This window comes from Phycomyces blakesleeanus (assembly GCF_001638985.1).
Source record: "Phycomyces blakesleeanus NRRL 1555(-) unplaced genomic scaffold PHYBLscaffold_11, whole genome shotgun sequence".
Lineage (NCBI taxonomy): Eukaryota > Fungi > Mucoromycota > Mucoromycetes > Mucorales > Phycomycetaceae > Phycomyces > Phycomyces blakesleeanus.
The window spans coordinates 1,326,494-1,343,515 of NW_017265144.1; the positions used below are offsets into that span (position 1 = coordinate 1,326,494).

Here is a 17,022-nt window from a genome sequence, read left to right on the forward strand (position 1 = left end):
CATTAATTGGGTGAATATGGTTGACTAAAAAGTCAAAAGAGTCTATATTGTACCATCATTTATTAGTCTTGAGTAACGAATAAAAAGAAGTGTGTTCCAGATATTTCTGTGTTAAAGGGAACTTGGAATAACTACAAGATATCTTATGTGAATCAAGGACACACGGTACTCGTGTAAGCGGACACGAAAAACATCAACGTTCTGATCAGTTGAACCCAAAAAGTACTGAAAGAAAGAGGAATTGAAGAGGTACTTTATAAAAAATTGAGCTTTAAGTCAGGTTCCTGTGGAGTAGGCTATAATATAATCTGATTCTGCTATGCTATGCTACAGTAATTCTGACCTGAAGAAGTTTATTCAATAAGATTATCCTCTACTATACAGTTATCGTCATCAACAGGAACAAGAAACACTTTTTCTTATTTTAAAATGCCATATATTACAGTACTGTTAAAAATTGTCAACAAATCCTTTTATTGGGGGGGGGGGGGAAGTAGTGGTGCACAACAAAATAGAGTGTAAAAATTCAAGGTAAAAACCAGACTGAATATTTGTGTTCAAGAATAAGAAGAACGATCCTCACATAATTATGTTGATATTGAAGGCTCAAAGTGAATAATGAGAGGGGCGAGATTGCACTCGGGCAACAACGGCCGAACGAAGACAAATTAAGCCATCGAGAAATTAATTTCTCAAAGAAAAAAGAAAGAAAAAAGAATACCAAAATGTCCCAGATTGTCAGATTAGAATTTAGTTCAAAAATTTTCCCAAGCATTTATAACAAAACTTTTTGTGTAAAATAAAGGTTCGTACCATGTAGAGATGAACTGTCTCTTATTTAGCAACAGAAGGTTTTTTGAGAGTATTTCAAAATCTTTATTCTCTTTCTATATCTTTTTTGGTTGTTTGGTTGTTTTTTGTTTGTTTGATAATCTTGAGGGATATGTTGCCATTGGTTCTGAGAGTCGCTGACGCCACTCTACATTAAAGATCCTTTGATTTTTGTGTGAATACTTGGATCAAAATCTAGAGTTTGGATTCCATCAATATGTTATACTGCAGGCAGAATTTATATAGGGACCATAATATTGTCAAATACATATTGGTGACTATAAATTGCTTATTTATTTAGTATGTGCTTTATTTGTGCAGTATATCATTCGATCCTCGCAGGTTTGCGATGATCAAATATAGTTCTCGATTCTATTGAAACCTGTACCTGAAAATAAAGTAGGCATATGCCGTATACAAAGTATAAAAAAGAAACAAAGGGGTTATAATTTGATTTACTGTAGCGTGGCAAAAATAAATTACAAATCTACCTAGGCATTTCTCTAGAAACCAAGTCTTTCTGCACAAATTTCTTCGTCAAACAGGCAGGAGAAAATTTAGTATAGTTATATTAGCATGAAATATCAATTAGTCGTAGAATTCAAACGAACAAAAAAGTATGTTCTAAAGAACATCAACTGGTATATACCTTTAACAGAAGTATTCACAAGTCAATTTGCGTAATTTGTTTGTTTAATTTACCAACTCTTGGAAATTCAAATAAGATTTATGCGATCTAATGAGCATAATACTAAAAGAAAAAACCAAATCCAATAATGAATGGCCTGAAACTTTATTTTATAATTTATTGGGAACACTTCTTGTGAAAATCATGTATAGAAGAACCTTGATATAATCTAGTCACTTTCTCACCTCCCAAGTAAAAATAAAATAAAAAGGAGTAGTCATTCTGTCAAAGGGCAGTGAGGGGAAACTTTTTGTCGCTCGTAGAAGCTATCTATGTTGGTCAACTACTCTCCCCTTACATTAAAAATTAATTTGACAGAATATTTGGCACAGAATAAACCCCCAATTCAACTTGAACGCTATTGAATTCTAATATTTAAACATTTAATAAACTATTTCAAAGACATTTACGAAAATAAAATAAAGATAAGTGATACTAATTGCCGTACAAGAAGTCCTCTCAAAAAAAATTATTGCAATATCAATCAAAGTCTATCAAGAGACTGAAAGTATGATTTACTCATTCAACCCTTAATTATGTACAGTTTGGCATGTACATATAATCAAAAATTGATCAAGTTAGAAGCACAGGTTTTGAAAATGCATCACCAGAACCGAACAATAGGATTGTTGTGACAGTCTTTCCGAGTAAGCAGTCCCATTGTTCTGCATTTTTGCAGACAAAAAAAGAGCAACAGCAAGTCAGCCAACTTTAATCAGTTTATACAATGAAGCTCGATGCAAAGGCACTTCGATACATGTCTTCGGACGAATTCCGAGTCTTGACTGCGGTAAACATTCAACTAAACTGAGACTTCCTTTTCTTTTTTTAAAAAAAAGCTAGACATGCTTACATTATCAACTTTTTTTTTCTTGACAGGTCGAGATGGGATCTAAGAACCATGAAGTAGTACCTACTTCTCTAATTGCTCAGATTGCGCAACTCAGAACTGGTGGTAGTCACAAGATCGTTGGAGATTTAGCAAAGACAAAGCTAATTGCCCGAGTCCAGAATTCTAGCTGTAAGCATTGTTAACAAACTAAAAAAAAAACAATAGAACCTTAACTAATATATATATATATATATATTATACTCATATGTATATTATTATTAAAGATGACGGCTATAGACTAACTTATGGTGGATACGATTACCTCGCTTTGAAAACTTTTGCCAAGAGAGGTACCGTCTACTCTGTTGGTAATCAAATCGGTGTTGGAAAGGAGTCAGGTAAGCCTAACATTTAACATCAAATCTGGAAATATAACTAAACTAACTTATTATTTATCATATCATTAGATATTTATCTAGTTGCCGATGAAGAGGACAATCAGCATGTATTGAAGTTGCAAAGGTATAAAAAATGATAACACAATATAATAAGGGCAGAGAGTATGAAACTAAGCAAACTGGGCGATTATCTTAGACTTGGTCGTATGTCCTTCCGTACTATCAAATCAAAGAGAGATTATCTTCAGAACCGAAAGTCGGCTTCGTGGATGTACATGTCTCGTCTTGCAGCAATGAAAGAGTTTGCATTTATGAAGGTGCTTCATGAAAACGGCTTCCCCGTCCCTGAGCCAATTGATTACAGCAGACATTGTGTTGTTATGGAGCTCATTGATGCTTTTCCTCTGTAAGTATTAGGATATAAAACAATTTTGACAAATACCCTAACTTTCAATGTAGGCGACAAGTGGATGAGGTCGGAAACCCCGGAAAGCTGTATTCAGAGTTGATGAATATGATTGTTAAATTGGCTCAGTACGGTTTGATCCACGGTGATTTCAACGAATTCAACATTTTGATCCGAAGCAATGGCGAACCTGTTCTCATCGATTTCCCCCAAATGGTTTCTACCTCTCATATTAATGCCGAATAGTAAGTAATATCAATAGAGTTTATTGTGCATTAACTGATAAACTTAAACTTTTTCTTAAAAAAATTAGTTACTTTGACCGTGATGTTGACTGTATCCGTACATTCTTCCGACGTCGTTTTGGTTACGAAAGTGTTTTATATCCCAAGTTTAAACTCGATGTCAACAGAGAATTCAGCTTAGATGTTCAGGTAGCCGCAAGTGGCTTCACCAAAAAGATGCAAAAAGAACTAGAACAAGTAAGTCTAGGAAAACAAATTTAGACAATAAAGTCATCTTAAAATTAATTTTGTATTATTTTAGTTCCAAGAAGAGTTCAAGGCTGAGTCCGGTGATGAAGGAGAAGAAGTCGATTCTGAAGAGGAAGATGAGGAGGAAGAGGAAGAGGAAGAGGAAAAGGCAGAGCCTGCACTCACAGAGGAAGATAAGGTCCAAGCACAAATGCGTAGTTTAAGACTTGGAAATACCGAGCCTGAAGTGGAAGAGGAAGAAGAAGAGGAGGAGGAGGAAGTAGAGGATTCCGAAAACTCGGATGAAAGTGAAGATGATAAGGATGATGCTCCCCAGGCAACAAATAACAGAGACTTCAAAGCACATCGTGATATTAAACCCAAGCCAAAAAAGAAGAAGTCATCCTTGGATGATGATGCCATCAAAGATCGTGTATCTCAGGCACTACGAAGCCAAGGAAATAAGCAAAATTACAAGCAACTCGTACGACGGAACTTGGTAAAGGGCAAGGAAAAGAGAAAAAATAGAGACGTAATTAAGAATGTGAAAGGTGGCACAGGAGGAATTTTTGATTAGACCTTTTGGTCAAACCCATTACAGCTGACATAAAATAAAATTGGGATACTCTCTTCAAAGTGAATAGGACAAGCAAAATGGAATATCTTTTCTTTATTTAAGTAATATTCACTTTCAGTTTTTGTAATCCTTTTTCACAATTTAGACATCTTTGCTAGAACGATAAAGAATGGTTTATCCAACTTTGACAGTCTTCTTTGCTGACATGTATGGATGCGTTAAAGATACGTTCGCTGATCTTGGTGTTTTGTCTGACTAAAGATGGATCGTAGTTGACGACATTCTTTAACTTGGGCCAAAACTCCTCAATGGGGTCTAAGAATGGAGAGTATGGTGCCAAAAGGACTAGATATCCTCGCTGCACCACCTAATCATTAACTAAATTTGACTCGCGTATGGATGCATTATCAAGCACCAAATACTTGTATTTCATACCACCCGTATCAATTGTGGTGAGAACTTGTTCTACAAATTCTAGAAAAGCATTACCAGTTGTGCCTTTTTATTCTTCTTCTTTATAACTCGAGTATCGCCCAATTGCTGTATTTTTCCAGCTACAGCTGTAGTGATGATTTTCTTTCGTGAAAGAGTTATAATTCCGTCTTTAGAAATAGCCCCTAATATGCTCACATTCGGTCCCTTTGTTTCAACTTTGATCTTACAGGGAGTCCACACCACACTCCATCCATATGAGGTGTACATGTTCCTGTTAAATCCGGTTTCATCAATAAACACACAATCATTAAAGAAATCTAACTTTCTGGAAATCCAGGAGCTAACTTCGATATGTCTTTTGATAACATATTTTTTGCTATCTAGTGCAAAGTACTGTGGCACAATACGCTTATAAGTGAGACGGAACTTGTTTTTCATATGAGTTGCTATTGACCTTGAAGTAATTTGAATGTCCTTAAAAGTCCCACAAAGTTGATCTGTAACAGCTTCTACCGTTAGGGTTGGCTCGTTAATGAACAACTAAAAAATAAACACAGTATGTATGTACTGAAAAATTTCTTTTTGACCTTTGTGTTCCTTGCTGTTGAAGGTGTCAGGAATATCTCCTTGGTCAGAGCCACTTATCAATTCGTTCTATTCTTTGATTTTGCGTGCCGCTTTTGACTTTGACAGTCCAACTTTAGAAACTGCTTCTCTAATAGACATATGCTTAAATCCTTGCATCGAATTGACTAGGTTCACAACTTTTGGCTCGTTTTTTGTTATTTAAGACCCCCTTGCTTTTGAAACAACTGTCGAAGTTTCTTTCGTATTAGACTCCTTTTGTTTTTCTATCAATTTTCCCTCTGCTACTATAGCCGCAGGCCTTTCCCAATCCATGTAAGATTGGACAATAATAGGAACGACTTGACTTTCGCTAATGTTCATGCTTTAATTAAAAAAAAGTAAAGGACAATATGAAAGAGAACAAAAAAAAACGCTATTTATTTCTTTCTTTGTTGTGATTTTTCAAATTTCATGCTGATTTTTTAAAGTATTGATATTTTTATAACTTAAAAGTAAACCATTTTTGCTTTCTTTTTTCATACATAATTTCCAGTCCATAGGCTCCCCTCCTTGTTCGATTCTGACTGCCTTGAACTGCAAAACAAACGGAAAACCCATTTGATATAGAGAAGGTGACGATGCAGAATATGTGGTAATGGAAGTGTAGGTGAGAGCCATATCTTCCCATTCTTCGAATTTCCGTTTCAATTCAAGCAGTTGAGCTTGGGATCTCTTAATAGATGTCTGTATTGCATGAGATGAACAGACAATTTCTGGAACAAGTGTGGCATGCCTGACTGAGGTTCCGTCCTGGATACTGCCGATATTTGTTGCAGACACGATCGTAACTAGGGAGAAGCCGCCCAATACTTTGGGTTCCCTTTGTCCTCGCACCCTGCTCAGAAAGAGGCTTTCCGTATGAGTCTTAGGCAAAAACTCGAACATCAATGTCAAATGATGGCCCAACGCCGTCTGTCTATTAATAATGACCTCCCTAAGGCTCGTAATCATATACAGTATCTGTTCCAGGCTGTGGGTGCCAGCCATCTTCTACTCCATTCAGAGAAACCTTTTTGCCCGCATGAAATAATTCTATCTGGTCCCTAAGGATACAGAATATTTGTATAAAGATTCTCTTTTGTACTTTGCAAAAAATAGTGGATGGGGATTACTTACCGGTTGGTGCTGTCAAAATGTGGGAGTATAATTAGGAGAAAGAAAGGGAGAAATATGCTACGCATAAGCGGGTCAATAAATAGTAAGATATCAAACCAGATTGCGTCACAATCTAATGACAACAACTTCTTATGATCTTTTGCATAACTGGCTATTGATATAGTGCATATGTGCCTAATTATTATTTCTTTATTGTCAAGTCTAAATTTAGGACGCAAACTGCTATTAATTGAATACACAGGATTTGTTTTTCGTATGAGACAGTATTTCATTCTTAAGTTGCTTAGATATGAACTATAGCTCTTAAAATAATAGGAGTTAAGGGCCTGGAGAGAGAGAGATGAACACAAAGTGTGGGGACAAAGTAGTAAAGTTAGTGCATACGATGAATATATTTGGTGTGGACAGACTAAAAGTTCAAAAAAGGGCAAAAAAGAGCAACATAAGTCATATTATTGGGCGAGAGTTTTAATTATTACTTTTGTCCTTTTTTTTGCCCTTTTTTTTGAACTTTTAGTCTGTCCACACCGACTGTCATCAAAAGACGTATCGAAGTTAACTCCTAGATTGCCAGAAAGTCAAATTTAGTTAATGATTAGGCGGTGCAGCGAGGATATCTAGTCCTTTTGGCACCATACTCTCCATTCTTAGACCCCATTGAGGAGTTTTGGCCCAAGTTAAAGAATGTCGTCAACTACGATCCATCTTTAGTCAGACAAAACACCAAGATCAGCGAACGTATCTTTAACGCATCCATACATGTCAGCAAAGAAGACTGTCAAAGTTGGATAAACCATTCTTTATCGTTCTAGCAAAGATGTCTAAATTGTGAAAAAGGATTACAAAAACTGAAAGTGAATATTACTTAAATAAAGAAAAGATATTCCATTTTGCTTGTCCTATTCACTTTGAAGAGAGTATCCCAATTTTTTTTTTATTGGACCAATTTTTTTTTAGTCGGCCAACCTATTTTTGTTAGCTATACAATCTATCAATTCATTAAAGACATCATTTTCTCTCCTTGTAAATGCCAGTCACGACTATGCAATTGAACGAAAACTTTGTGTGTACAACTGATTGACTTGTTTAGCATCTTTGACTTGTACCATGTCGAGCTTTACCTCTCCTACTCGAGCCAGCTACTCTTACGAGACTTCTGGTCCACGAGCCCTTTCTCTAGAGCAACAAAGGGGAATAGCAGCAGCTCAGGCTGCATCGGGAGAGGCTCGACGCACAAGCACATCTACATTCACTCCTAGCTCATCGTCTCTCTATGTTGGTGAACTCGATCCATCCGTCCAGGAAGCCACTTTGTTTGAAGTATTTAGCAAAGTCAGCCCTATTGAAAGTGTTCGCATATGTAGAGATGCGATCACTCGTCGTAGCTTGGGTTATGCATACGTGAACTTCAAGACCCAGGCTGATGGTATAAGCCTTTTCTTTCCTGAGATAGATTTTATTACGAGTACTTAAAATACACGAAATATTTTAGGCGAAAAGGCTCTCAGTGCTTTAAATTACACAACTATAAAAGGAAAGCCTTGTCGTATTATGTGGTCTCAAAGAGATCCATCAAAACGGAAGGCTGGAAGTGGAAACGTATTTGTAAAAAACCTTGATGCTACTGTTGGCACAAAGGAACTTCATGATACATTTGCCAAATACGGCAACATTCTTTCCTGTAAAGTAGTAACAGATGAGAGCGATGTATCTAAAGGCTATGGCTTTGTTCATTATGAGACTGAGCAAGCTGCTGATAATGCTATTTCAAATGTGAATGGCTTAACTCTATACGGAAAGGTCATGTAAGTTATTTTTTTATCAATCAATACGACATAAATAATTTATTTATTGTGTGATAGTTATGTTGGTCATTATATATCAAAGAGGGAGCGCGAGACAAAAGTTGAAGAAGTCAAGCAACAGTTCACCAATATATATGTAAAGAACCTGGTACCTGACATTAAAGACGAAGAGCTCCAAGAAGAATTTGGAAAATTCGGTCCCATCTTGTCCCTTGCAATCCAGCGTGATGACTTTGGTGTTTCTAAAGGATATGGCTTTATCAATTATGAGAATCATGAAGACGCCGAGAAGGCTGTTCAGCAGATGCACGACACATTATATCTCAACAAACGTTTATTTGTTTGCAGAGCACAAAAAAAGTCTGAACGTGAGGATGAACTTCGCAAACAGCACGAACAAGCCAGGCTAGATAAGCTAGCTAAATACCAAGGCGTTAATCTTTATGTCAAAAACTTGTGTGACGATGTTGATGATGATATTTTGCGCGATGAGTTCTTAAAGTATGGCCCAATTACCAGTGCGAAAATCATGAAGGATGAGAAGGTAGACTTGGGTTTAATGACTCCTTACATATATATATATATACGTGTGTATGTATGTGTTTGACTAACTGGTCTTTAGACGGGAGTATCCAAGGGATTTGGATTTGTTTGCTTTACCTCCGCTGATGATGCCACAAGAGCTGTCGCTGAGATGAACGGATGTATGCTCTCTTCAAAGCCCATCTATGTCGCATTGGCCCAAAAGAAAGATGATCGTCGTAGCCAGCTTGAGGCGCAAAGACAGCAAATTCAACAGGTAATATTAGTAGTGAAATATTTAGATATGGTTATAATACATACATCTAAACTACTTACGATTATTTTTGTAGCCGTTCGTACCTCCTACTACCTATATTTCAAACAGCCCCGTGTATTATGGAGGTAACCCCAATAACCCTTACTCACAACCTATGATGGGTGCACCAAGACCTCCTAGATGGTCGCATCCTGTCTCCACTACCCCTACTGTGGATCCCATCCAATCCCAGATAGTCAGCAATCCTCCAGCTCCTATTGTTCCTACTCTGCCAGTTCAGTCAGTCCAACCAACTCAGCCAGTCCAGTCGGTTCAGTCAGTTCAACCCCAAGAAAAGTCTACACCCAATCAAGTGACCCAGCAGTTGACTGTAGCTATACTTTCAGCTATGGCTCCCGAAGCCCAAAGACAAACGCTCGGAGAGCGCATTTACAGGGTGGTGTAAGTATACATTAGTAAATACATTCCAAACTATATGTGCATAAAAAAGATATATTGATATTTCACTTTCTTTTTCATTCTTTTTGATGTTAGGCATGCTAAATACCCGAACCTTGCTGGTAAAGTTACTGGTATGCTCTTGGAGCTGAAGCAAGATGAGCTTGTATATTTGATTAACAACCCTCGTGCTTTGGAGAAGAAAGCACTTGAGGCTGTTACTCTTCTCGAAAAAATCCGTGGCACTCGAGCATAAATAAATAACACTCTTTAAATGGCTCATAAAATTATATATTACAGACGAAAAATAAAAATAAAAATAAAAGAAAATAAATATTTGCTATGTATAGTGTTTATTTCTAATACAATGTGTATCGATTTATTTTTCTTCTACCAAGGCAAGGAAGCTCCTTGGAAGTCAATGAAAGTTCCGTTGTCTTTTGTTGTAAGTTTCTCGACTTGGTTGAGGATACCTCCAATTGATTGAGGTGTAGTGAGTGTGGCGTCGCTACCTCCCATGTCAGTTTGGACCCAACCAGGATGAATAGAAACGACAACGAAGCTCTCGTCCTTTAAATGATTGGCAAACAATTTGGTGAGCATGTTTTCAGCAGCCTTGGAGATACGGTAGGAAGGCACTGTGGCAACTTCGGTAGAAGCGATTGAACCGAAGTCGGAGGAAATGTTAATTATACGACGATCAGTTCCCTTGCGCAGCAAAGGCAAAATGGCTTGAGTAACATTGGATGTTCCAACCACATTGGTCTCAAACACGCTCAAGTAACTTTTGCCAGAACTTAAATATAATATTTTTATTTTAGTCAGGTTTTTTATTCTTGTATTTATGTGTATAACAATTAAACATACCTGGTCTCAACGGTGTCATTCCTATCAGCAATAATACCAGAATTGTTTATAAGAACGTCAATTCCATTAGGAGAAAGCTCGGCAATCTTTTGGGCTGCAGCCTATTATAAGTCCATCAAATAACTTGTAAATTTAAGCAAGTTCTACAACTACTTTATATTTTCCAGCACTTACAGCAACAGATTCTGTATTAATTGTGTCAAGTTCAATGACATGTACATTCTGGCCAGCAAGAGCTTGGAGCTCACTGGAACTATTAGGGTTGCGAACGCAAGCGAATAGTGTATGACCCTTGGATTTCAACTGCTTTACAAATTCCAGGCCAAGTCCACGAGAAGCACCAGTAATAACAAAAGTCTTGGTCATTGCAAATAAATTGTTATACTTTTAAAAGTGTGTTTTTGACATTATTAATTGCCTGGTATTTATACCAGCTGCTTATCCAGTGTCTTACCCATTGAAGTCCCTACTCAGAATTATGTGAGGCTCCATTGATTAATAATCAATCTGAACTTCAAAAGTAATGACCATTGCTTTACTCTTTTTCTTACCACGGCTGTTATGTCAGGATTGGGCTGGTTGTGGCGTATCATTGAGATTACAAAATAAGTAAGTTGTACTGCCATCGGTAATATACCTAAATTGAGTGTTATATCTTACTCCGCCTTTTTTTAGGAATATTACAACTAGTATGTAGCCACCATTGTTCTAATAAGCTTTGTAATATTTTATCTAAGGAAGTTTATCCTTAATTCTTTACATTGAGATATTTAACTGTGTATAACAGCAACAATAATGCTTCAATTATGAGAAAGAACTTGTATTAAAATATATAAATAAAGAGTTCTATCTATAAGAAAGAATATTTATTAAGCAATAAATTGAATATATAGTATATAACAAGATTTATCACATATAGCTATAGGATTTTATTGCTAAAGAATGAATTATAAAGTACTTGTTTTTACAGAAACAAAATATATTACAGAACTTGGGTAATGTTTTGATACTTTAGTACCTGACACCTAAGAACAGAGCTTTCAACAAATAGGTCAATATATATCAAAGAAAATTAGTAGTTTACCTCGTTTTTTAAAATATTAAGCAACAGTTTTATTTACTTTATTTCATTACTATAGGAAACAAACTCGGTGCTCAATATAGAAATAATTAGCAGGGAACAGACAAAGAATCTTGAAATAAAATCCCCAAAAGCGAGCTTTGATTGTAATTATAATGTACTACCAAGTAACCACTCTGGGAGTTTTATAAAAAACGAGGGCAAACACAAGGATTACTAATCGTATTGGATTTATGTAATATCTAAATGAATATCGCGGCAATTTATGTACGGTATCATGTTACAGTTACAAATGTGGAGACATAAAGAAACATCTACAAAAAAGGGAATTCTATGTATTGTTTATTCGGTAGTTTGAAAACATGAAAGGTTTGGTAGCTATAAGTCGGCAAGTACTTCTTCCGCTTCTATAGTTCGGATTTTTAGTGCAATGATGACTGTTATACAGCTTGGCATGAAAGATATTTCGTCAAAGACCAGACAGACGAAAATGTGCTTCCCATATTTTGCTAATTGTTCAACTTAAGACTTGTAGCAGGCCTATATAAATTCCGTAGGCTTCAGCTATTGGAGGGGTGGCGTGGCAGAGGAAGTTAGAGTACTGAAGCAGGGTAGAATTGGCAAGAAAGCGATGTCATGTTTGTCTCCATATCATGTTCTTGAACCTAGAAACCCCGAAAAATAAATACGTATCGTATTCTGGTCTACAAAAAGGGAAAAAGATAAAAAGAACAATCTATTACACACTTAAATAAGGTAATTTGATATAGCAAAGTTTTCTGATAAGTAATACAAAGAAAAATTAAAGAAAAAGTGGGGGAAATTTTATATATTAATTTTGGAGCACTTTTATAAAATCGATTTACTTTTTAATAGCAAGAAAACTCTTTACCACTAGTGGTAACAAAAATACCTTTTACCACACCTTTAATCATACAAATTAATGGGTGCGACATGATTAAGAAGAAGAGCATGGTCACCATTTACATACAAATGATCTACACAAGGCGCCTATGGATTCGATCACTTGTTAACCTGTGTACAGCGCCGTTAAAAATACTAATACTCCCATCTCACAGAGACTGGGGTTGTGAAGAGTAAAACAATTTAAGCTTAGATTTCAGCAAGTTGAGGTATGGCATGGCATGTCATGGCGTGTTATAATTGTCTTTTGTTTTTAGATTGTTTTTCTCACAGCCATAGCTTAGCATATTTACAATGATTTTGTTTTCAGTTATCTGGTGCTGCTAAAATTCGGCCTGTATTATAGCAGCCAATATATTTTCTGGAGCATTTTTGACCACCCTATAACCACCTTGTCTGCTATAATATTTTAGTTTATTCTTTTATATATTATGAGCACATAATTCAAACTTGTCCACACAATTTGATATCCTCTCCAATGTTTTCAAAAACTTAACAACAACAACACTCAAATGGTCCATAAAAGACAGCAATGATACTGAGAAAGTCAAGGGAGATATGTATAAGTATATTAGATAATTACAATAATTTCTCTATTTAACTTTATTTATAATATAATTTTTAGTACTTATTATCGAAAGGAGATGATTTTTAAACAGGTTTAACACTTTTGTAAATTACTTCTATTAAATAATTAAAATATGTTAAGATACTCAAGAATTCCCTTTATTGATTTAACGTATTATTATTAATATTTTTAATAGACAAATGAAAAAGAACAAAAGAAACACCAGTCATAGACTTAAAGTTTAAGTCTGTAAAGGCGTTCAATATTCCAAGATCACTGGTTTACATTTTTTGCTATGAGTGCTATTAAGAAAAACGAGCCACACTAAAATCTTACATTTTTCCATGCTTAAATTATTTCCAAAGTCCATCTTTCTTTGAGCTTTCTAACAGTAAACTCCATATATGACACCAAAAAAAAGAGAGACGGAAAATATAAATATGATGTCAAAGACATGAGGGAAAATTTATTATTCAAAGATTTTTATAAAGGAAATATAAATATAAATATAAATATAAATATAAATATAAATTAAATATAATATAATATAAGATGGTCAAGTTCATGCTACTTCAGTCCAGTCCAGTCCAGTCGGTTTTTTTTCCTTGGTCCATTTGATTTTTCTTTTGATCTTTTTTTTTGTCCGTTTTTTTTTCTTCTTTTTTTTTGTCCAGTCAATATAAGCTAAGAGTGATAGGAGGAGGAGGAGGATTTTGGTATTGAAAAATAATAAAGGGGATAATTTGGACTTTTTGTTTTTTTTGTTTTTTTGATTCTTTTTTTGATTCTTTTTTTTTTGTCCAGTCAATTTCACGGAATAGTAATAAGAGGATGATTTTGATATTGAAGAGAATAAAAAAGATAATTTGGACTTTTTTTTTTTTTTTTTTTTTTTTGCTTTTTTTTTTTGTCCAAACACAGCACACATAATAAAGGGGATAATTTGGACTTTTTGATTTTTTTTTGATTTTTTTTTTAATTTTTTTTTGTCCGAACACAGCACACATAGTAAAGGGGATAATTTGGACTTTTTGATTTTGATTTTGATTTTTGATTTTGATTTTTTTTTTGATTTTTTTTTACTTCTTTTTTTTTGTCCAGTCAATTTCACATAATAGTAATAAGAGAAGGGGGTTTTGGTATTGCTCTTTTTGCTCTTTCTGTTTTTTTTTTGAGCTTCTTTTTTTGAGCATTTTTTTTTGTTTTTGTTCAAAGACTTCATTTGCTTTGTATGTATATAAGGGGATTTCATACCTTGTCCTAATCCAGAGTCTTGTTCCAGTTCGCAGCTTTGCTTCAATCCAGGTCCAGGTTCCAATGCAGTTCTTCCGGTTTGTTCATCTTTTTTTTTTGCTTTTTTTTTGTTCTTTTTTTTTGTTCTTTTTTTTTGTTCTTTTTTGTTTTTTTTTGTTTTTTTTTTTTGCTTTTTTTTGCTTTTTTTTAGAGAGAGGAGGGCTTAGTATATGCCTGTGTGGTTTTTGGACAGGACTTAGTATAGGCCTCAGGGTCGGATTTCTTTTGATCCTTTTGGAGTGGAGGACTTAGTATATGCCTCGAGTTCGGATTTCTTTTGATCCTTTTGGAGAGGAGGACTTAGTATATGCCCGTTTTTTTACAGGACTTAGTATAGGCCTCGAGTTTGGATTTCTTTTGATCCTTTTGGAGAGGAGGACTTAGTATAGGCCTCGGATTTGGTTTTTGGTTTTTCTTTTGGAACTTGCTTTTGGAATTTTGCATTGGACCCCTTCTTGGAAATCGACTTGGCCTTGAGACTTGGAGATACAACCCAGATTTTGGACTTGTATAGAAATGCGCCTCTACTTTTGTATGTATATATGTATGTATATAAGTGTGTATATGTATGTTTGTATGACTATGACTATGACTATGACTATGACTATGTGTATGTGTGTGTGTATTTGTGTGTGTGTATTTGTGTGTGTGTGTGTGTGTGTGTGTGTATAAGAAAGAAATAGAAAAATAGAAATTGTATGTGTTTGTGTGCATGTATGTGTACTTCTCCACTTGTATACTTGTGTGTGCTATTACTAGTACTATAACAGTACTTAGAGAGTGTTTGGACATTTGGACTTGGGCTTGGACAAGACTTGGAATTGGACTTGGACATATAAGCAAACCGTGGCTTGACCATTTCAGGGATTCTGTTAGTCTATGAGTTTCGACTTGAGATAGAGAGATAATTGTGAATATAATTTTTTTCTTTTTTTTTTTGCTTTTTTTCGTATCTTATTTTTTGTATTTTTTTTGTATCTTTTTTATATTTTTCTTGCTTGACTTGGTTCTTGATGCTGTCATACTTGCACAGGATTCAGGCTTCGGAATTTTCCACATTATTGGAGTTGATAAGGCCGAATATGACTTAAAAAGATAAAGAGAAAAATGAGTGAGAAAACGAGGAGCATATTTACATATGAGGCAGGTTTGAAAGACCAAAAGAACATACCTTAATTGATAGAATTTGTTTTGTAAGCAAAGGAATGGATCTTGGAATATGTATCATCATCTGAAGAGATGGGCTCGGGACTGCAAAATGCTCTTCGATGACCGGGCGGAATGGGCCTTGACCACCAGCAGGAGGTATACGAAACCACCCGCAGTAAACAACCAAGCTTCCAGTAGAAACAATGTGCCAACTTGCAGCGATGGGGTCAACCACAAAAGGGTTTGACCACCGAATGGCAGAGGAGCTACCAGATCTTGGCTTACCACACCAAGAACCCTAAATATATACAGGCATACAATGCAATGTACAATATTTTGAGGGGAGAAAAGGTACGACTAGCGTACCGAGCAGCTTTACCTTTTGGTAAAGTCCAACGCTCACAAGCTCTCTCTGGTATTCTCTAAAGGGTTGTATTATTGCGAGCCCTGTCACAGGGCGGCCCTGAGAAGATGAAAAAATATCATATAATTAGTACCGAGACATATTGTATATAAATAGTACTTATCTTCTGGATAAACGGACTAATGGTTGATATTATCTCTGACAAAGAAATCCAGAGACAAAAACAACCCTTGAAAAATTGCCTTATTGCTTGCTTTGTGGTTCACATTGCTTCTGCCTTGAGCTCTGTCGTTTACTACTGGGGGCCTCTACTTGTTCCTGCTAGTGTTCTCGGCCCATAATATAACCCCGGTCATCTCAAATACCTTCTTGTAGTCCTGAGCCAATAGTCTTGAATGATGATGAGGAACTTATTCTTGTTGTAACCATATCCTAGTCGAAACTCTTCATGTGCTTTTTGGTCAACCCAGCGAGATGGCGAGACTCTGGGTCAGCCTACTTGATTTTAACCTTTTGTACTTGACGGTTTAAATGTTTAAAAGTTTGAATGTTTGAATGCTTGAATGCTTGGATGGTTGATATCACTTTTTTCATGCTTATGTTCAATTTTGCTTTGATACTGGACCCAATTTTTCGTGAAATTATATATATACATAAATGCATGGCTTTTAAGCACTTGTCTCGACCTGGATTGGATAGGTCCGTCGAAAGTAACCTTGCTTCTCCTTCACAACTGAAAGTGTACGTAAATGCCCTTCGACTCGGGTCTTGGTTTCTTGACTATACGCATTTCCAGTCGCTAACTGTAACCTGCCTTTTTTGGTGACAATTTCTAGCTCACCCTGCTTGGTCTGGTAAATAAACCAGACCATATCAATCAGAGACCTCCTCGAATGAGGGTGGCTAGGACTCTAACCACAGGTTATGCGTGATGCTTGAAACCATCGGCGAATTCCACGCTATATCTTCAGTGACAATTTCTTGTATAATCAGTTTATCTTGGTTCGACTGACAAAGTCACTGATACCTAATTGATCAGTCCTAGAAGCATATCCTTTTACGCAGATGAATTTTGGTTTTGCCATCTCAAAGTAGCTGCGGATGTCTGGACATGCGTGTGTATGCATCATTTGAGTCCGGACACAAGGACTAGTAGCAATCATAGTGACTGATATACCGTCATGTCTGTGTGGAAAAAAAACTCGCCAATCTGGATAGAAATCAGATGTTCTTGGCTCGTTTTCCAAAACCTCTTGGGACTGTCTACCCCACAGCAATAGATTTTCTACAATCTATGGTGTAGCCAGCTCAAAGTCCAAAAGGACCTTTCCGAGCCTATCGGTGAATCTTC

At 35.9% G+C, this 17,022-nt stretch overlaps 5 protein-coding genes across 5 annotated transcripts; 2 read left to right on the forward strand and 3 right to left on the reverse strand.

The window, feature by feature from the left end:
• Positions 1 to 2,246: 2,246 nt before the first annotated feature.
• Positions 2,247 to 3,661, forward strand: PHYBLDRAFT_133889 (hypothetical protein; the record flags this gene model as incomplete). The annotated part of the gene is made up of 7 exons (XM_018429601.1): positions 2,247 to 2,309; positions 2,399 to 2,540; positions 2,636 to 2,749; positions 2,819 to 2,873; positions 2,946 to 3,155; positions 3,209 to 3,400; positions 3,469 to 3,661. 7 exons carry the CDS (start codon positions 2,247 to 2,249, stop codon positions 3,659 to 3,661), a joined length of 969 nt encoding a protein of 322 aa, XP_018291554.1.
• A 698-nt stretch (positions 3,662 to 4,359) lies between these two features.
• On the reverse strand, positions 4,360 to 6,401 carry PHYBLDRAFT_181567 (hypothetical protein; the record flags this gene model as incomplete). The annotated part of the gene is made up of 4 exons (XM_018438493.1): positions 6,384 to 6,401; positions 5,793 to 6,310; positions 4,695 to 5,180; positions 4,360 to 4,572 (listed from the first exon to the last, which is right to left on the reverse strand). Exons 2-4 carry the CDS (start codon positions 6,252 to 6,254, stop codon positions 4,360 to 4,362), a joined length of 1,161 nt encoding a protein of 386 aa, XP_018291555.1. The 5' UTR covers positions 6,255 to 6,310; positions 6,384 to 6,401.
• A 1,089-nt stretch (positions 6,402 to 7,490) lies between these two features.
• PHYBLDRAFT_181568 (hypothetical protein) lies at positions 7,491 to 9,771 on the forward strand (the record flags this gene model as incomplete). The annotated part of the gene is made up of 6 exons (XM_018438494.1): positions 7,491 to 7,809; positions 7,876 to 8,188; positions 8,246 to 8,732; positions 8,811 to 8,987; positions 9,061 to 9,428; positions 9,522 to 9,771. The coding sequence occupies 6 exons, from the start codon at positions 7,491 to 7,493 to the stop codon at positions 9,679 to 9,681; spliced, it is 1,824 nt and encodes a 607-aa protein (XP_018291556.1). The 3' UTR covers positions 9,682 to 9,771.
• A 44-nt stretch (positions 9,772 to 9,815) lies between these two features.
• Positions 9,816 to 10,658, reverse strand: PHYBLDRAFT_168867 (hypothetical protein; the record flags this gene model as incomplete). The annotated part of the gene is made up of 3 exons (XM_018435952.1): positions 9,816 to 10,221; positions 10,293 to 10,393; positions 10,467 to 10,658. The coding sequence occupies 3 exons, from the start codon at positions 10,656 to 10,658 to the stop codon at positions 9,816 to 9,818; spliced, it is 699 nt and encodes a 232-aa protein (XP_018291557.1).
• Positions 10,659 to 14,486: 3,828 nt separating this feature from the next.
• On the reverse strand, positions 14,487 to 16,834 carry PHYBLDRAFT_145908 (hypothetical protein; the record flags this gene model as incomplete). The annotated part of the gene is made up of 6 exons (XM_018431558.1): positions 14,487 to 14,685; positions 15,162 to 15,244; positions 15,330 to 15,605; positions 15,687 to 15,770; positions 16,358 to 16,582; positions 16,685 to 16,834. 6 exons carry the CDS (start codon positions 16,832 to 16,834, stop codon positions 14,487 to 14,489), a joined length of 1,017 nt encoding a protein of 338 aa, XP_018291558.1.
• Positions 16,835 to 17,022: the final 188 nt, after the last annotated feature.